This window comes from Thalassophryne amazonica, chromosome 1 (assembly GCF_902500255.1).
Source record: "Thalassophryne amazonica chromosome 1, fThaAma1.1, whole genome shotgun sequence".
NCBI classification, from domain to species: domain Eukaryota; kingdom Metazoa; phylum Chordata; class Actinopteri; order Batrachoidiformes; family Batrachoididae; genus Thalassophryne; species Thalassophryne amazonica.
Window position 1 is genome coordinate 112051472 of NC_047103.1, and position 21598 is coordinate 112073069.

At 41.9% G+C, this 21598-nt stretch overlaps 1 protein-coding gene across 1 annotated transcript in view; it reads left to right on the plus strand.

Moving 5' to 3' along the window:
• gyg2 (glycogenin 2) overlaps window positions 1–21598 on the plus strand; it is a 139623-nt gene that overhangs the window by 73376 nt on the left and 44649 nt on the right. Inside the window, exons 5-7 of the mRNA XM_034173521.1 lie at window positions 12261–12387; window positions 15856–16042; window positions 19750–19869. Of these exons, the coding sequence (XP_034029412.1) occupies window positions 12261–12387; window positions 15856–16042; window positions 19750–19869 (434 nt within the window). The remainder of the gene's footprint in view (window positions 1–12260; window positions 12388–15855; window positions 16043–19749; window positions 19870–21598) is intronic.

Sequence of the window (21598 nt, forward strand, 5' to 3'; positions counted from 1 at the left end):
TTACGGTCCTTTTTATTTTTTTCAAAAACTATATGGATTTCATTCATATGTTTTTACGTCAGACATGCTTGAACCCTCGTGCACATGCGTGAGTTTTTCCACGCCTGTCGGTGACGTCATTCGCCTGTGACCACTCCTTGTGGGAGGAGTCGTCCAGCCCCTCGTCGGAATTCCTTTGTCTGAGAAGTTGCTGAGAGACTGGCGCTTTGTTTGATCAAAATTTTTTCTAAACCTGTGAGACACATCAAAGTGGACACGGTTCGAAAAATTAAGCTGGTTTTCAGTGAAAATTTTAACGGCTGATGAGAGATTTTGAGGTGATTCTGTCGCTTTAAGGACTTCCCACGGTGCGAGACGTCGCTCAGCGCTCTCAGGCGCCGTCGTCAGCCTGTTCAAGCTGAAAACCTTCACATTTCAGGTTCTATTGATCCAGGACGTCGTGAGAGAACAGAGAAGTTTCAGAAGAAGTCGGTTTCAGCATTTTATCCGGATATTCCACTGTTAAAGGAGATTTTTTTAATGAAAGACGTGCGGACGGGTCCGCGCGTCGGGACGCAGCCGACGCGACGCTCTGCCACAGGAAAAACACCTCTGTTGAAAGCCTTAAGGACAAGTTGGAACATGTCCTGCCTGTTAAACAATTTCTCATATACTCACTCCACTGAAAGCCATCAAAAGCCGCCTGGATTTTACAAATGGCTATCAACACGGAGGTGTTTTTCCTGTGCCGCCGCAACACGTCGGCTGCGTCCCGACGCGCGGATCCATCCGCACGTCTTTCATTAAAAAAATCTCCTTTAACAGTGGAATATCCGGATAAAATGTTGAAACCGACTTCTTCTGAAACTTCTCTGTTCTCTCACGACGTCCTGGATCAATAGAGCCTGAAATGTGGAGGTTTTCAGCTTGAACAGGCTGGCGACGGCGGCTGAGAGCGCTGAGCGACGTCTCGCACTGTGGGAAGTCCTTAAAGCGACAGAATCACCTCAAAATCTCTCATCAGCTGTTAAAATTTTCACTGAAAACCAGCTTAATTTTTCGAACCGTGTCCACTTCGATGTGTCTCACAGGTTTAGAAAAAATTTTGATCAAACAAAGCGCCAGTCTCTCAGCAACTTCTCAGACAAAGGAATTCCGACGAGGGGCTGGACGACTCCTCCCACAAGGAGTGCTCACAGGCGAATGACGTCACCGACAGGCGTGGAAAAACTCACGCATGCGCACGAGGGTTCAAGCATGTCTGATGTAAAAACATATGAATGAAATCCATATAGTTTTTGAAAAAAATAAAAAAGGGCCGTTACTTTATTGACAGCCCTCGTACATTTTGGCAGTATAATGGTCATTTGCAATTGCTGCAATGTGGTTTCTCCATGTTGTTTAGACTGCAGTGATTCTCTGGCATTCAAGGGATTATGGGATATCTCAATAGGGCGAATATTGCGTAAGTGAGCAAAGCGATGAGTGTGTGTGATCGGTGATTCACAAATGCTAAATCACACTTCACAAACAGAATTTTCAGTTTTGCAAATTCCTTTTTTTACAAATGAAAAAAAATGACATATTTACTTAATTTGTGTTTGTGGATTCCAAAACGTGTGCAAATGAAGGTGTTAATGAGACAAATTTAACTCTATAAATAAGTGTCTTTTCACCTAAAATAGTAAAGATCTGCATGTACATGCTGTATTTAAAGCAGACACACAATCAATCGCTGCTGCAATGCATTATGGGAGTTCAGAGTTTGGGTCTTTTTAAAAAGTTATTATTGTAGTACATGTTGATTTAGCAGTGTTGTTAGTGTTATACATTTATTGTGTTTTGATAGTTCAAGTAGTGTAGCTAGTTTGGTGAAGAGTTATGTTGTGACCATGAGTGAAAAGTGCCTTGATACGGCCTGTCTTGTTGTGTATGAAAAGAAGCCTATTATCTGAGGACCTGGCAGCTACGAAGACAGGACAAGCTATTTTGGACGGGATATTTTGGCTCCGTCTTCTTGCGCACTTCGTCGTGACAATCCCACCTGCTTTGTGCGCTGGATGCTGTCTATGAATAATTATTTTGTAGCTGATTCATCATTTTCACTCAGTTGGCTGTTGAAAACACCTCTAATTGCTTCTGGAATCACAGAGGACCGTTTCAGCTGCCGCTTTTCTTTCTCTCTTTTTCCTGCGCTGCAAAAGCTGGAGAAGGTATTTGGAACAGCCTAAAAGGTAATTATTTGTAATGTTTATATTGTAATAGCTTGGTAAATAAGTTGCATGTTCATTCCTTCTTTATGAACAGCTATAAAAGTATGTTTATGATAGATTTAATATAATTGATTATAATTGATCAGGTGAGCTGCGCTGTGTGCACTGAGACAATCATTCGCACTCACTGGAAGTGTTCTTTAATTGCTTGCGCAATGTTCATATATGTGGCTCATTATTCGAATAATGACTGAAATTTCTGATAAATCCATACATTGCTCATTCTTTGTGGATTTATTATTCAGTGGGACCAAAACTTAATTCCACATAGTTTATCGATATTAACAGTAACTCTGTCATTTTCACAAAGTGAAAATATTGCACATATCTTTTAAAGTAATGCTCTAATTCCGAAGGTTTGAGCATTAACAGACACGTGCCGAAAGGCGTTATGGAAAAATGGGTCTCCTTCACTGGTTGGTTGGCTTATTTATTTGTCAACACACAGCCAACACACAAGTTACTGTAATGTGTGTCTTGGTTTTTACAAATAAATGTGTATTTGCAAACGTCATTTATTTCATTTGTAAAAAATAAAAAATAAAAAAGGCATTTGCAAAACTGAAAATTCTGTTTGTGAAGTGTATTTACAACAAATAGCAACCAATGTTGGTCATTATACACACTCCCATACAGTAGATGGCAGTGTTCTGTGCATGTTGACAGGTGGGATTGCACATGCCACAAGACAAACAGTGGGCTTTGCATTTTATGTCTCCTGCCCACTGTTTGTCTTGTGGCATGTGCAATGTAAATTACTTTTTTTGGGGCAACAGCAGCAGGCCTGCTCAGCTCCCTTCTGCTGGGGAGGACTGAGCTCACAGCCGTCTGACTACTGCAAAACATGCAACAAATAGGGATTAACGTATGATTTTGGCCATTAAGTTTTATTCACTATGCCAGCAAAAAATGTTAGTGGAACTAAATTTAGAGGAAGCTAAGTGGTCTGCTGATGTTTTCCAAATCATCTGAATTATATTCTTTTACTATTACCTCAGACACTACACTATAAACACTTGTGCACCTTTCTGTCCTTATTGTTGAAATGTCTTGTCCTGTCATCATCGAGGGAAGGTGAGAAACAAAATTTCAATTCCTTGTATATCTAGTACATGTGAAGAATTGACAATAAAGCTGACTTTGACTGGGAAAAAAAAAGAAGCTAATCTGCTAACACAAATGTTAGCTTTCCTAATTAGCAGTTAGTGGATTAGTGGAACTGTGCCCACTACTGCCAGTGTGCTTGCTCAGGGGATGGGTCAGGTTGAAACTTATTCAGAAGAAGCACCTTTAAAAGGCTGATATTGTGATTGTCAGTTTAAAAAATATTCAAGTCAATCCATTGCCCAATCACCTCTGATATCTATGTGTACCATAAACAGAGTGTTATTGCTATTTGGTAGAGCACTTAATTGAACAGATATGATTGTAAGTTAGTTTGAATATTAATACAATAACATGCTTTTGGAGGGCGGTATGCATTTTCAGAGGCCCGGCGTCCATGTCCAGTCGCCCAAAATGACAGATATTCACCCGAGGGCGAATATCTGTCATTGCGAGCGATGGCATGGACGGAGGGACTCAGATAATGCATACCGCATGACAACTGCATGTTAATTAACATTAAATCGGTGTGTAACTTTGCAAAAACAATGTCGGACTCTGTAGTTTTCTCTGGGCCCCTCCCCAATCAGACCGGGAGTGACATGTTTAGCCGCATGTTCTCCTTGAATTGCTGGCTGTCTGAGTGGTGTCCAAAAAATGAGGTGGGCTTCATAGATAATTGGCAAAGCTTCTGGGGAAAACCTGGTCTTGTTAGGAGAGACGGCATCCATCCCACTTTGGATGGAGCAGCTCTCATTTCTAGAAATCTGGCCAATTTTCTTAAATCCTCCAAACCGTGACTATCCAGGGTTGGGACCAGGAAGCAGAGTTGTAGTCTTACACACCTCTCTGCAGCTTCTCTCCCCCTGCCATCCCCTCATTACCCCATCCCCGTAGAGACGGTGCCTGCTCCCAGACTACCAATAACCAGCAAAAATCTATTTAAGCATAAAAATTCAAAAAGAAAAAATAATATAGCACCTTCAACTGCACCACAGACTAAAACAGTTAAATGTGGTCTATTAAACATTAGATCTCTCTCTTCTAAGTCCCTGTTAGTAAATGATATAATAATTGATCAACAAATTGATTTATTCTGCCTTACAGAAACCTGGTTACAGCAGGATGAATATGTTAGTTTAAATGAGTCAACACCCCCGAGTCACACTAACTGTCAGAATGCTCGTAGTATGGGCCGGGGCGGAGGATTAGCAGCAATCTTCCATTCCAGCTTATTAATTAATCAAAAACCCAGACAGAGCTTTAATTCATTTGAAAGCTTGACTCTTAGTCTTGTCCATCCAAATTGGAAGTCCCAAAAACCAGTTTTATTTGTTATTATCTATCGTCCACCTGGTCGTTACTGTGAGTTTCTCTGTGAATTTTCAGACCTTTTGTCTGACTTAGTGTTTAGCTCAGATAAGATAATTATAGTGGGCGATTTTAACATCCACACAGATGCTGAGAATGACAGCCTCAACACTGCATTTAATCTATTATTAGACTCTATTGGCTTTGCTCAAAAAGTAAATGAGTCCACCCACCACTTTAATCATATCTTAGATCTTGTTCTGACTTATGGTATGGAAATAGAAGACTTAACAGTATTCCCTGAAAACTCCCTTCTGTCTGATCATTTCTTAATAACATTTACATTTACTCTGATGGACTACCCAGCAGTGGGGAATAAGTTTCATTACACTAGAAGTCTTTCAGAAAGCGCTGTAACTAGGTTTAAGGATATGATTCCTTCTTTATGTTCTCTAATGCCATATACCAACACAGTGCAGAGTAGCTACCTAAACTCTGTAAGTGTGATAGAGTATCTCGTCAATAGTTTTACATCCTCATTGAAGACAACTTTGGATGCTGTAGCTCCTCTAAAAAAGAGAGCTTTAAATCAGAAGTGCCTGACTCCGTGGTATAACTCACAAACTCGTAGCTTAAAGCAGATAACCCGTAAATTTAGAAGATCTTCACTTAGCCTGGAAAAAGAGTTTGTTGCTCTATAAAAAGCCCTCCGTAAAGCTAGGACATCTTTCTACTCATCACTAATTGAAGAAAATAAGAACAACCCCAGGTTTCTTTTCAGCACTGTAGCCAGGCTGACAAAGAGTCAGAGCTCTATTGAGCTGAGTATTCCATTAACTTTAACTAGTAATGACTTCATGACTTTCTTTGCTAACAAAATTTTAACTATTAGAGAAAAAATTACTCATAACCATTCCAAAGACGTATCGTTATCTTTGGCTGCTTTCAGTGATGCCGGTATTTGGTTAGACTCTTTCTCTTCGATTGTTCTGTCTGAGTTATTTTCATTAGTTACTTCATCCAAACCATCAACATGTTTATTAGACCCCATTCCTACCAGGATGCTCAAGGAAGCCCTACCATTATTTAATGCTTCGATCTTAAATATGATCAATCTATCTTTGCTAGCTGGTTATGTACCACAGGCTTTTAAGGTGGCAGTAATTAAACCATTACTTAAAAAGCCATCACTTGACCCAGCTATCTTAGCTAATTATAGGCCAATCTCCAACCTTCCTTTTCTCTCAAAAATTCTTGAAAGGGTAGTTGTAAAACAGCTAACTGATCATCTGCAGAGGAATGGTCTATTTGAAGAGTTTCAGTCAGGTTTTAGAATTCATCATAGTACAGAAACAGCATTAGTGAAGGTTATAAATGATCTTCTTATGGCCTCGGACAGTGGACTCATCTCTGTGCTTGTTCTGTTAGACCTCAGTGCTGCTTTTGATACTGTTGACCATAAAATTTTATTACAGAGATTAGAGCATGCCATAGGTATTAAAGGCACTGCGCTGCGGTGGTTTGAATCATATTTGTCTAATAGATTACAATTTGTTCATGTAAATGGGGAATCTTCTTCACAGACTAAAGTTAATTATGGAGTTCCACAAGGTTCTGTGCTAGGACCAATTTTATTCACTTTATACATGCTTCCCTTAGGCAGTATTATTAGACGGTATTGCTTAAATTTTCATTGGTACGCAGATGATACCCAGCTTTATCTATCCATGAAGCCAGAGGACACACACCAATTAGCTAAACTGCAGGATTGTCTTACAGACATAAAGACATGGATGACCTCTAATTTCCTGCTTTTAAACTCAGATAAAACTGAAGTTATTGTACTTGGCCCCACAAATCTTAGAAACATGGTGTCTAACCAGATCCTTACTCTGGATGGCATTACCCTGACCTCTAGTAATACTGTGAGAAATCTTGGAGTCATTTTTGATCAGGATATGTCATTCAAAGCGCATATTAAACAAATATGTAGGACTGCTTTTTTGCATTTACGCAATATCTCTAAAATCAGAAAGGTCTTGTCTCAGAGTGATGCTGAAAAACTAATTCATGCATTTATTTCCTCTAGGCTGGACTATTGTAATTCATTATTATCAGGTTGTCCTAAAAGTTCCCTAAAAAGCCTTCAGTTAATTCAAAATGCTGCAGCTAGAGTACTGACGGGGACTAGAAGGAGAGAGCATATCTCACCCATATTGGCCTCTCTTCATTGGCTTCCTGTTAATTCTAGAATAGAATTTAAAATTCTTCTTCTTACTTATAAGGTTTTGAATAATCAGGTCCCATCTTATCTTAGGGACCTCCTAGTACCATATCACCCCAATAGAGCGCTTCGCTCTCAGACTGCAGGCTTACTTGTAGTTCCTAGGGTTTGTAAGAGTAGAATGGGAGGCAGAGCCTTCAGCTTTCAGGCTCCTCTCCTGTGGAACCAGCTCCCAATTCAGATCAGGGAGACACACACCCTCTCTACTTTTAAGATTAGGCTTAAAACTTTCCTTTTTGCTAAAGCTTATAGTTAGGGCTGGATCAGGTGACCCTGAACCATCCCTTAGTTATGCTGCTATAGACGTAGACTGCTGGGGGATTCCCATGATGCACTGTTTCTTTCTCTTTTTGCTCTGTATGCACCACTCTGCATTTAATCATTAGTGATCGATCTCTGCTCCCCTCCACAGCATGTCTTTTTCCTGGTTCTCTCCCTCAGCCCCAACCAGTCCCAGCAGAAGACTGCCCCTCCCTGAGCCTGGTTCTGCTGGAGGTTTGTTCCTGTTAAAAGGGAGTTTTTCCTTCCCACTGTAGCCAAGTGCTTGCTCACAGGGGGTCGTTTTGACCGTTGGGGTTTTACATAATTATTGTATGGCCTTGCCTTACAATATAAAGCGCCTTGGGGCAACTGCTTGTTGTGATTTGGCGCTATATAAAAAAATTGATTGATTGATTGATTAAACAAAATTAGGCAGGTGTATAAATTTGGGCACCCCAACAGAAAAAAATACATCAATATTTAGTAGATCCTCCTTTTGCCTCTAAATGCTTCCTATAGCTTCCAATGAGAGTCTGGATTCTGGTTGAAGGTATTTCGGACCATTCCTCTTTACAAAACATCCCAGGTTTGTTGGTTTCTGAGCATGGACAGCCCGTTTAAAATCCCACCACAGATATTCAATAATATTCAGGTCTGGGGACTGAGATGGCCATTCCAGAACTGGAACTGGATTGTACTTGTTCCTTTGCATGAATTCCTTAGTAGATTTTGAGCAGTGTGTAGGGTCATTGTCTTGTTGAAAGATCCAACCCCGGCGCAACTTCAACTTTGTCATTGAATCATGAACATTGTTCTCAAGAATCTGCTGATATTGACTGGAATCCACGTGACCCTGAACTTTAACAAGATTCCCAGTACCTGCACTGGCCACACAGCCCCACAGCATGATAGAACCACCTTAAAATTTTACTGTAGGTAGCAAGTGTTTTTCTTGGAATGCTGTGTTCTTTTTTAGCCATGCATACTGCCCCTTGTTATGTCCAAATAACTCAATCTTAGTTTAATCAGTCCACAGCACCTTATTCCAAAATGAAGCTGGCTTGTCCAAATGTGCTTTAGCATACCTCAAACAACTCAGCATCATACAGCGTACCTTTGTGCAAAGTGCTCTGTATAGTTGAATGTTCTCACTGTCCTTCGCTTCAGCTTATCTGAGATTTTTCTTGGCCTGCCACTTCAGGCCTTAACTAGTACTGTGCCTGTGGTCTTCCATTTCCTCACAGTGGAAACCAGCTGAAATCTCTGGGATAGCTTTTTGTATCCTTCCCCTAAACCATGATGTTGAACAATTGTTGTTTTCAGGTCATTTGAGAGTTGTTTAGAGGCTCCCATGTTGCCACTCATTAGAAGAGATGGAAAGAGGGGAAACATTTGCAAATGACCACCTTAAATACCCTTTCTCATGATTGGATTTACCTGTGTAAGGAGGTCAAGGGGCTTGCCAAACCAATTTTGTGTTCCAATAGTTAGTACTAAATGTATTCAAATGAATAAAATGACAAGGGTGCCCAAATATATGCACCTGCCTAATTTTGTTTAAGAATTATTGCACACTTTCTGTAAATACTAGAAACTTCATTTCACTTCTCAAATATCACCATGTTGGTCTGATATATGATATATTTAACTGAAATTTCAGATCCAGACAACCAATGATTTATAAAGGAAAATCATGAAAATGATCAGGGGTGCCCAAACGTTTGCATATACTTGTATCTCTGAATTACATCTACTCTCAAAAACCATTTGCCAGGTGCTCCTCACCAAAGGCAGACCATGCTGGATAGTTTGCAACAGATAGGCATGGACAACTTTATAAGCAACAAACTATCAACACAGATAGGTAAATGTTTTCCCCGCCATGCACAGGCCTATTAAGGGACAGGGGCCTGCTTACTAAATTCACATGGTATCTGACTGTACATATGTAACCTATTTTCCCATTTCTATATTAAAACAGTATTTCAGTCAGACAACTCACATTTAATCATCTTTGTTGCAGCAGCAGAACAGTTAAGTTTTTGGCATCTAAGCTCCACCCACTTCTGTTATGGTTTTAAACCACAGGAACTGAGTTGGACCTCAAAATGCAATGTAGCCGAGACACGAGAGGTGAGTGAAAAACAAAAGGTTTTATTCTTCTCCAAATGAAGGTAACAAACAGAAGGTACAAAATCACAGCACCAAAAATAACAAGTGTCTTTAAAGACAAAAACTGGTCCTCTGGTCTCAAGCCCAACGCTTAACCACTAGACCAGGGGTGGGCTGTGAGGGCCAAGACAGTGCAGGTTATCCTTGCAACCAATTACCTCAGCAGGTGGGTTGCTGATGAGCTTCTCCCCTGAGCATAAACATCTGATCATCAATGAAATCACCTGCTGAGGTGATTGGTAATAAGGAAAACCTGCAGTATCTCGGCCCTTCATGGCACATGATTGCCCACCCCTGCACTAGACCATCACCTCCCCAGTGTTCTATGCATTTTGACAAGGAGGTGGGGTGTGTGTGTGTGTGTGTGTGTGTGTGTGTGTGTGTGTGTGTGTGTGTGTGTGTGTGTGTGTGTGTGATTGAGAGGAGACTCATTTCTCATAATACCTTGTGGCACGTGTGGCTGTTAACACTCAAACCTTCAGAATTAGCGCATACTTTAAAAGATATGTAATATTATGCAATAGTTTCACTTTGTAAATATGACAGAGTTGCCGTTAATGTCGATAAAGTGTCCAGAATTTGTTTTGTTTATAAATTAAACCATAAGTGAAAAGTGCCTTGCTTTTCATGTCTCCTGACACACGTCTGTGTCCTTGCATGTGGAAAGTAAATGACAGTTTTTTCTTTCTTTTTTTTTTTGCAGTGGCAGCCAGCCCATCCCCTTCTGCTGGGGGAGGACTGCGCTCACAGCGGTCTGACTATTGCAAAACAGAGAAACAGGAACTAACGTATGATTTTAAGGTTTATAAATGTTTTTGACCATTAAGCTTTTATCACTATGCCAGGAAAAAAATGTTAGCGGAACAAAATTTAGCAGAAGCTAATTGGTCCCCTGATTTTCAAAGTTAGCTGAAAAGCTAATCCGCTAACAAAAGTTTGCTTAGCTAATTAGAGGTCTGCAGATTAGCAGAACTGTGCCCACCACTGAACATACCATCAATTAAAATGGCTCAAGGTAATATTTTCGAGCTAGTCAGCAGTTACTAGTATTTAGGATTAACTATTGACATAGAGCTTTCCTTTAAAATCCATCTTAAACACTTGATCTACAAATTAAGGGTGAAGCTAGGCTTCCTTTATAGAATAAAGTCGTGTTTCCCTTTAGGTGCCCGGAAGTTCCTGATAACTGCTACCTTGTTGCCTTTACTGGACTATGGCAAAGTCGTATATATGTGCGCTTCAACTAGTTGTCTACAGTCCTTGACCCCACTGTGTGCCTTGAGATTCATCAATGGCTGTTGCTCCCTCACACACCACTGTGAGTTGTATGCCAATGCTGGCATGCCCTCTTTGACTGTCAGGCGATATACATATTGGATGACGCTGGTTTACAAGACTCTTATTGCACTGGTTCCAACCTATTTATCCAGAGATCTGAAAGCTGTTATGCTCTGCATTCAAACAACATGCTATGTTTCCATGTACCTTGTGTCGGCACTGAAACGGGAAAGGAAGCTTTCAGTTTTTCTGCTCCCTCTGACTGGAATGTCCTCCAGTCTGCACTGAAACTGTCTGGGTTAACTTCTTTGAATACCTTCCATTCTGTTTTAAGAGATCACGAATAGCATTCTTTTGCACAATGCTTGTTTTTCCCCACACATCATTACAACTCACAGTGACCAAGATGACTATATTTTATTTCTTATTAATGTTCTCTTGATGATGTTAATCCATCTATTATGATGTGTACTGCTGCCTTTCTTGGCCACGTCACCCTTGTCAAAAAGGCCTCGATCTCAGTGGGATTTTATGTGGTTAAAAGGTTATTATTATAAACACAAACGCTGAAGCTGGTCCGTGTCTGGCTGTCCTCTTAAGAGCGGTCACTTGTTGTCATGTTCTGTCCAATTCCATGATTACAGAAGGAATGTCCTCAGCCAGACTCGCTGGTGTCCCGCACGTAGTAGCTTAGCTTATAAATTAGCTTTTGGGAGTGGAAACACGCTTTATGAATTTTCTCCTGGCCACACAAAATGAACAGATACGATCTGTGATTCAATCCCTGTTTTGAAGACTTTTCTCATGCCGTGCTGGGCTTCACTTGTGCTGTTTGTCTGAGATGCACTATTAAAAAAACAAAACAAAAAAAAACTCTCACTTTCTTCCTCAAAATATTATCTTTGGAAAATCTGTCCACCTAAAAAGCAACACTAGTCATTTTATTGCATCCTTGTAAAACACTCATTAGAACCATTTTGATGTATTCACAGTCAAAGGCCACAAAAAAGAGATTTCACACTAAAAATTCAAGCCCCCCCACCATTCATTTCAGTAGAGCGTTTTGAGAGGCGTGGCCTGACATGATGTCATCAAAGTCCACATTTCTCACAGCTTAACGTTTCTGAGCGTTTATCAGCAGCAGGTGAAATCAGGCTAATTTACCCATGTTTATGACGTAATTTTTCAGGGGCTTATGGCACCAAAATAAAATGAAGTACATCAGTATTTTCACAATTCTTTCTTTATTTTGAATAGTCAGCACATTTGACATTTTATTTACTAATGATACACACTTTAAGGGCCTGCAGTCATTCTACACAACATTGTCCTCCACTGGATGTATAACGAGCTGCACTAAACTGCATTTTAGAATGTCTACTACTACTTATGCAGTTATTTTGGTGAAAGTAACTCAAAAGTAATGCAGAGGCATGTTACGCTTTACAGTTTAGAAACAGTGATATTGTAATGTAATTAGAATTTAAAATGTATTAGGCTACATTTTGGAAGTAACCTACCTGCCCGACACTGCTCATTTGTTTGTCTGCAGTTGGTGCAGTAAATGTTGTGTTTTGTGTCCTGCACCTTTTTGCCAGGAGGAGACCAGGGACTGCTCAACTCTTTCTTCAGTAACTGGCCAGTGGAAGACATCAGTAAACATCTTCCGTTTGTTTACAATGTCACCGTCAGCTGTGTGTACAGCTACCTCACTGCTTTCCAGCAGTGAGTGTGTTTGTGTGTGCAATGCCTACAGCCATTTCCTGTTACACACCAAACATCAAATGCACATGGATTATAGCACAGTAAAAGTTCACACTGTGACCAAAACAGTTTTCAGCTTTTGAAATGATACTCTGGATGGCATTACCCTGACCTCTAGTAATACTGTGAGAAATCTTGGAGTCATTTTTGATCAGGATATGTCATTCAAAGCGCATATTAAACAAATATGTAGGACTGCTTTTTTGCATTTACGCAATATCTCTAAAATCAGAAAGGTCTTGTCTCAGAGTGATGCTGAAAAACTAATTCATGCATTTATTTCCTCTAGGCTGGACTATTGTAATTCATTATTATCAGGTTGTCCTAAAAGTTCCCTAAAAAGCCTTCAGTTAATTCAAAATGCTGCAGCTAGAGTACTGACGGGGACTAGAAGGAGAGAGCATATCTCACCCATATTGGCCTCTCTTCATTGGCTTCCTGTTAATTCTAGAATAGAATTTAAAATTCTTCTTCTTACTTATAAGGTTTTGAATAATCAGGTCCCATCTTATCTTAGGGACCTCGTAGTACCATATCACCCCAATAGAGCGCTTCGCTCTCAGACTGCAGGCTTACTTGTAGTTCCTAGGGTTTGTAAGAGTAGAATGGGAGGCAGAGCCTTCAGCTTTCAGGCTCCTCTCCTGTGGAACCAGCTCCCAATTCAGATCAGGGAGACAGACACCCTCTCTACTTTTAAGATTAGGCTTAAAACTTTCCTTTTTGCTAAAGCTTATAGTTAGGGCTGGATCAGGTGACCCTGAACCATCCCTTAGTTATGCTGCTATAGACGTAGACTGCTGGGGGGTTCCCATGATGCACTGTTTCTTTCTCTTTTTGCTCTGTATGCACCACTCTGCATTTAATCATTAGTGATCGATCTCTGCTCCCCTCCACAGCATGTCTTTTTCCTGGTTCTCTCCCTCAGCCCCAACCAGTCCCAGCAGAGGACTGCCCCTCCCTGAGCCTGGTTCTGCTGGAGGTTTCTTCCTGTTAAAAGGGAGTTTTTCCTTCCCACTGTAGCCAAGTGCTTGCTCACAGGGGGTCATTTTGACCGTTGGGTTTTACATAATTATTGTATGGCCTTGCCTTACAATATAAAGCGCCTTGGGGCAACTGTTTGTTGTGATTTGGTGCTATATAAAAAAATTGATTGATTGATTGATTGAAATATCTGATGTACACAATTTTCTATACCAGCTATTCCCAAACTAAAGAAACTCCTGAGGCCCACTTTGAAATCTGAAAGTCTTCTGGGTTCCACTCAAACCTGGGCCCAGTTAGGCATCTAATTGCCACTTCACAGATGGCTAAAGTTGTAAATTGGCCGTCTAACATTAGTTGATGACTTTCACGGGCATAAGTGGCCTCACGAGTGCCATTGCCAAGAAACTCCTCCAATGTGCGAGAGTTTGGTTTACTTCCAGGTTGGCAGTGTGCTACAACCATGGGTAAGTCTGCTGCACCAGATAAGAAGCGCTTACGGAAAAAGGCCCCTACATTCTTCAAAGGAAAAACATCAGCCATAGCTGCTAAAAGATGGGCTTGGCAGGAGACCGCAGTGTCCCTCAATAGGTAGCAGGATAAGTGCCAAATTAATATCCCTCACGATTTGGAGATGGAGATGTGGATGGTGTTGCCAATAACCCGCTGAAAGGTCCCACAGGTGTAAAACCTCAGCGCAATCAAAACCTGACGAAGGGCTGGCAGGGCATTGTTCCTCCTCGCTTGGTGGTTGATGGCTGGAGCCATCATGTCCACTATGAAGAGGATTGTAGGCAGACAAAAACAGTATCGCTGTTTGCCCCAAGGCGCTCTGCGATTAGGCTTAAAGATTAGGCTTAAAACTTTCCTTTTCGCTAAGGCTTATAGTTAGGGCTGGATCGGGTGACCCTGGACCATCCCTTGGTTATGCTGCTTTAGACGTAGATTGTGGGGGGTTTCCCATGATGCACTGTTTCTTTCTCTTTTTGCTCCGTATGCATCACTCTGCATTTAATCATTAGTGATCGATCTCTGCCCCCCTTCATGGCATGTCTTTTTCCTGTTTTTTTCCCTCAGCCCCAACCAGTCTCAGCAGAAGACTGCCCCTCCCTGAGCCTGGTTCTGCTGGAGGTTTCTTCCTGTTAAAAGGGAGTTTTTCCTTCCCACTGTGGCCAAGTGCTTGCTCATAGGGGGTCGTTTTGACCGTTGGGGTTTTTCATAATTATTGTATGGCCTTGCCTTACAATATGGAGCACCTTGGGGCAACTGTTTGTTGTGATTTGGCGCTATATAAGAAAAAAGTTGATTGATTGATTGATTGAATCTCTGCATCCATAAAAACCTCCAGTGGATTAGTCAGGTCCTGGAATACCCACTCCCGCCGCAAGGCTCTCCCTCCTTCCTGCTCCATCAAGTGGTGGTCCATGACAGCTGCCATTTCTGAGGTAAGACACTGAAGTTTTGTTGACTAAAGTAAGATTAGCCTCCTCTGTAGCAGGCTAAAGACTTTAGTTGGCTAACGCCAAATTTTGGCCGACTAAGTGACAGTGCAGTGACTAACATCAAAAGATTAGTTGACATAACAAGATTAGACCACTTTATGAAACCGGGCCCAGATCTTAAATAAATAAATGGCTTGATGGGGCATTTCTGCTAAAGGAGGTTTGTGTCTGCAGCCATACATTACTTCCTGATGTCCCAAACCACAGGGCGGGCCAAGGGTCACAGAATGTGCATTAATCACACATCAAAATTTGTTATTGCCAATATATATTTTATGCCTGCTTATTTGAATTAAACTTCATCCTATCCCAACTGTCATTGGGTAAGGGGTGGGCTACCCCCTGGACAGGACACCAGTTCACAGGGCCACATGTAGATTGACAAGCACAGTCCCATCTATGGTCACTTTAAAGTTTTCAGTTCACCTCCCCTGCGTGCCTTTGGAAGTGGGAGGAATCCATAGCGTCAACACAAACATGGGAACAACATGCAAACTCCCCACAGAAAGGACCAGGTGGGAAGCAATCCCAGACCTTCTTGCTGTGAGGCAACAGTGGTAAGCACTAATTGTGTTTGTGTGTATTTTAAACTAGGTCAGAGAAATGAAGAGAAAACATGACTTTTATCACATTACTTTTGATTACATTTGAAAGCAATTGACTAGACTTAGGTAATTCTAAACATTTTTGTACAAGAGAATCAGTCATTTCTACTTTTTTAATGCTGTCACATGTACCACCTGCAGTACCTTAGAGGTCCACCAAGGGCCCATAGCCCACAGTTTGAGAAGCACGGCGCGATAACTGGTGTTTACTTTTGTAGCACTCCTAAAATTACATTAAACATTATAGAATACAACAGGTACCCCACACAACTGCTTTATTACTTTGTGCACAATCTCTGATCAGACTGTTTAGGGTCTGACTGTGACTTTTCTGTGCACAGGTTTGGCAGTAATGCAAAGATTTTCCATTTCCAAGGAGCAGTTAAACCATGGAGCTTGGGTGGTCAGATGGAAGACACCCAGCACATCCAACAGTTTGTCTGTCAGTGGTGGAAGGAATACCTCAGTGACACAGCGCCCCCTGGACCTGCAACACCGCCCACTCACACCTGTGACAAACCACAGCAAGTACAAGCAAGCAGTTACTCGGTGGCTGCACTTTACTCATCTTCACCTCCTCTGAGTCACTATGATGTGAATGACAATTCTACATCGATTAGCATCCAGCCAATATAAAAAGCCTGATTTTTTTTTGTTTGTTTTATTTTTTGATGTTCTTTAAAATTTAAAACATGTAAAAGCTCAAGAGGTTCACAAACGTTCAAGCAGCACTGTATGTTACCCTGTAACATGATAACTAAGCATGACACAAGGTACAAACTATTCATTAAAAAAAAAAGACCTATTCACTGAACCAATAATTTGCATCTTTTTTTTAACAGAAGCAGATGTGCTGCTTTTACCTCGTAACTCCATGACATTCACTCACAGATATTGCAAACTATACCTTTTTGGAATCTTTATGATCAGACAAATATCATCATATCAGCGTGTTGCCCGTGGGGTTCTAGATTGGGTTGGGTTTATAAAATAGGAAGCTGACATTTTTCAAGGATCGGAATAAAGTCTCTATAATGATTTTAAGTGAAAGTGCAGGAAATTAAAATGAGAAAGTTTTGTGAATAATTGTATTCATTATTTGCCACATTTAGTTGATGTCATGTTTTTTATAACTGTAGGGTTGAGATATTTCTTTTGTCCAGAGCTTGTCTGGTTACCAGGGACTGAATCATGGTGATACAACACCCATTGTTCACTGTTGTTCATCCTATCCCAGCTGTCTCCCCAGTTTGTACATGATCAAAGGCTTACACATGCACGCACACATACACACATGTACACAGAGGCCACTGGGCTTTTAGTATCTATGTAGATACTTTTCAAAATCATTGCAGATTTTTTTTTTCAATTTTGACCCGTGTAATGTTTTTTTTATTGAGCCCTGTAGGTCATTAGAGGTGAGCTCTAGGATTTTAATTTAATTTAATTTATTAATTTATATAGCGCCAAATCACGACAAAGTCGCACCAAGGCGCTTCACATAATTCACAACACAAATTAATCTAAATTCAAAATTAAAAGCAAGAAAAGCACAGTTAAAAGATAAAACACAGTAGAATAAAAAGAAATTACAAAGCAAACACAAACAGATTAAAAAAATAATGATAAGACAGTCTAAAAAAGTGGGTCTTCAGTCTTGATTTAAAAATCTCCACCGTGTCAGACTGCCGAATAACAGCAGGTAGATCATTCCAAAGAGCCGGACCACGGTAGGAAAAGGCTCTATACCCCACAGACTTTTTGTTCATCCTCGGAACACACAGAAGCCCTGCGCCCTGCGAACGCAAAGGCCTCGCAGGTACGTAGGGCTTAACCAAGTCCGCCAAGTAGGAAGGCGCCAGTCCATGAACAATTTTATAAACCAACAATAAAACTTTAAAATCCAATCTGGCAGAAACCGGTAGCCAATGAAGGGATGCCAGAATGGGAGTAATGTGGTCAAACCTTCTACTTTGTGTCAAAATTCTGGCAGCAGCATTCTGCACCAACTGAAGTCCTCGAATGCTAGACTGCGGCAGACCAGAAAATAAAGCATTACAATAATCCAATCTAGAAGAGACAAATGCGTGAATCAGAGTCTCAGCATCAGCCATAGACAGGATGGGGCGAATCTTTGCTATATTTCTCAGATGAAAGAAAGCAGTCCTCGTAATGTCCCTAATGTGGAGGTCAAAGGACAACGTAGGATCAAAGATTACCCCAAGGTTCCTCACTTTGTCAGTATGATGTATAACACATGAACCTAGGCTAAGCACCAGCTGATCAAATTGGTGCCGATGTCTTGCTGGGCCAAGAACCATCATTTCAGTCTTATCAGAGTTCAAAAGTAGAAAGTTGCTAGACATCCAACTTCTCACTGCTGCAAGACAGTCCTGTAAAGATTTTATGTGGACAGGATTTCCAGCAGCTATCAATCAATCAATCAATCAACTTTTTTCTTATATAGCGCCAAATCACAACAAACAGTTGCCCCAAGGTGCTCCATATTGTAAGGCAAGGCCATACAATAATTATGAAAAACCCCAACGGTCAAAACGACCCCCTATGAGCAAGCACTTGGCCACAGTGGGAAGGAAAAACTCCCTTTTAACAGGAAGAAACCTCCAGCAGAACCAGGCTCAGGGAGGGGCAGTCTTCTGCTGAGACTGGTTGGGGCTGAGGGAAAAAAACAGGAAAAAGACATGCCATGAAGGGGGGCAGAGATCGATCACTAATGATTAAATGCAGAGTGATGCATACGGAGCAAAAAGAGAAAGAAACAGTGCATCATGGGAAACCCCCCACAATCTACGTCTAAAGCAGCATAACCAAGGGATGGTCCAGGGTCACCCGATCCAGCCCTAACTATAAGCCTTAGCGAAAAGGAAAGTTTTAAGCCTAATCTTAAAAGTAGAGAGGGTATCTGTCTCCCTGATCTGAATTGGGAGCTGGTTCCACAGGAGAGGAGCCTGAAAGCTGAAGGCTCTGCCTCCCATTCTACTCTTACAAACCCTAGGAACTACAAGTAAGCCCGCAGTCTGAGAGCGAAGCGCTCTAATGGGGTAATATGGTACTACGAGGTCCCTAAGATAAGATGGGACCTGATTATTCAAAACCTTATAAGTAAGAAGAAGAATTTTAAATTCTATTCTAGAATTAACAGGAAGCCAATGAAGAGAGGCCAACACGGGTGAGATATGCTCTCTCCTGCTAGTCCCCGTCAGTACTCTAGCTGCAGCATTCTGAACCAACTGAAGGCTTTTTAGGGAACTTTTAGGACAACCTGATAATAATGAATTACAATAGTCCAGCCTAGAGGAAATAAATGCATGAATTAGTTTTTCAGCATCACTCTGAGACAAGACCTTTCTGATTTTAGAGATATTGCGTAAATGCAAAAAGGCAGTCCTACATATTTGTTTAATATCGGCATATACAACTGAGTATCATCAGCATAACAATGAAAAGCAACCCCGAAACGCCGCAAAATGTTCCCAAGGGGTGCCATATACAGGGAAAAAAGCAAGGGACCCAGAACGGATCCCTGCGGAACCCCGAACTTCATGCCCTTAAAGTCAGAGGTAGCGTCATTGCACAAAACAATGGGAACGACCAGACAGATAAGACGTCAGCCACACAAGAGCAGTTCCAGTAATCCCGAAACAGTTTTCTAGTCTATCAAGTAGAATATGATGATCAACTGTGTCAAACGCAGCACTGAGATCCAACAACACCAATGCTGTAGAAGATCATTAACTAACTTAACTACTTTAATAAGTGCTGTTTCTGTGGAGTGATGTCTTCTAAAAGCAGACTGCAGTGGCTCAAAAAGGTCATTCTCAGTAAGATAGTCCACAAGCTGCCGTGAAACCACCTTTTCCAGAATTTTAGAGCAGAATGATAGATTTGATATCGGCCTATAATTTTTCAATTATCTGTGCCAAATTTCATACTTTTGTATGAAAGTCAGATGTGGATGTTGAACTCAACTTGTAACGTTGAGTTCAACATCCAAAACTTGTAAGAGCTCTTTATGTTAACGTGAGGTAGCAAGTGGACATAACTGAACGTGCTGCAATGTTTTAGAGTGTAAGGATTTCACACCATAACATAACTGCCTGATTACATATTTGTCTGTCTAAAGTCATTACGTGTCTATAATGGCACATTAGTAAGATGTTTAGTGAGACAATTCTGCACCGTTTCAACACTGAACATTTTTTTCTTATTTGCAGATGCAAACAAGAGAAGACAAAAGTCTTTTCATGGAAAATTTGGACAACTCCAATTCATTGCTTGCATATTTTTCATGGCTCCCTGATAAATCTGATTCTCTGTCAGAAGCAAACACTGTGGTAAGACATCAATGTCAATAAAATATAAGATAAAATATGAAATAGAAATATGAAATATGAAAGGCTATGTACAACGACACAAACAGAACAACAGTGCAGTGGGAGGAGTGCAATTAAAAACCAGAGTACATTGTCTAAAGTGACCCGTGATAAAATGATAAAGTGACAGAGTTAAGGTTAAGGTGACTGAGTTATGAAGTGTTCATGAGTTTAACGGCAGAGGGGAAGGAACTGTTCTTATGGCGGGAAGTTCTGATCTGGATGCACCGTAGCCTCCTGCCCGAGGGGAGTGGTTCGAATAAACCGTGTGCAGGGTGAGAAGCGTCAGCTGTGATCCGACCTGCTCGGCCCAGAGTCCTGGAGACGTACAGGTCGTGGAGAGATGGAAGGCTACAGCCAATCACCTTCTCAGCAGAGGCCACAATGCACTGCAGTCTGTGTCTGTCCCTGGCTGTTTCCCCGGCGTACCACACCGTGATGGAGGAGCAGAGGATGGACTCGATGATGGCCGTGTAGAACTGCACCATCAGCTGGACAGGCAGCTTGGCCTTCTTCAGCTGCCGCAGGAAGTACATCCTCTGCTGGGCCTTCTTGATGAGGGAGCTGATGGTTGACTTCCACTTGAGGTCCTGGGTGATGGTGGTGCCGAGGAAGCGGTGACAGACCACAGTGGTGATGGGGCTGTTGGTGAGGGCGAGGGAGGGCGGGGGGGCTGTGGCTTTCCTGAAGTCCAAGATCATCTCCACTGTTTTCTGGGTGTTGAGCTCCAAGTTGTTGTTGCTGCACCAGATCACCAGCCGGTCCACCTCCCTCCTGTAGGCAGACTCATCCCCATCTGAAATGAGTCTGATGAGGGTGGTGTCGTCCGCAAACTTGATGAGCTTTACGGAGTTGTGGCTGGAGGTGCAGCAGTTAGAGTACAGGGAGAAGAGCAGAGGGGAAAGGACACAGCCCTGTGGAGATCCTGTGCTGAGAGCCCGAGTGTTCGAAACATTCTTTCCCAGCCTCACACGCTGACTCCGGTCCGTCAGGAAGTCTGTGATCCACCTGCAGGTGGAGTCGGGCACGTGGAGCAGAGAACGCTTGTCCTGGAGCAAAGGCGGAAGGATGGTGTTGAATGCAGAGCTGAAGTCCACAAATCTTAGCGTAGGTTCCTGGGGAGTCCAGGTGCTGCAGGATGGAGTGCAGGGCCAGGTTTATGGCGTCATCTACAGACCTGTTGGCTCTGTAGGCAAACTGCAGGGGGTCCAGGAGGGGGTCGGTGATGGACTTCAGGTGGGATAAAACCAGGCGTTCAAAGGTCTTCATGACTACAGACATGAGAGCCACAGGCCTGTAGTCATTAAGTCCAGTGACGCGTGGTTTCTTGGAGACTGGAACTATGATGGAGGACTTGAAACAGACTGGAACGTGGCATGACTCCAGGGAGGTGTTGAAGATCCCTGTGAAGACTGGGGCCAGCTCATCAGTACAGTGTCTCACGGTGGCAGGAGAGACACAGTCTGGGCCCGGGGCCTTACGTGGATTCAGCCTTATGAAATGTCTGCGGTGAGAGGGGGGAGGTCCAGAGTGTTTGAATATCCAGTTGTGTGGGGCGTGGTGAGGTGTGAGTCCATGACTTCAAAACATGAATAGAAGACGTTCAGGTCGTTGGCCAGCTTCAGGTCATCAATAGAAGGAGGTGCTTTGGGCTTGTAGTTGGTAATCTCTTTCAACCCCCTCCACACAG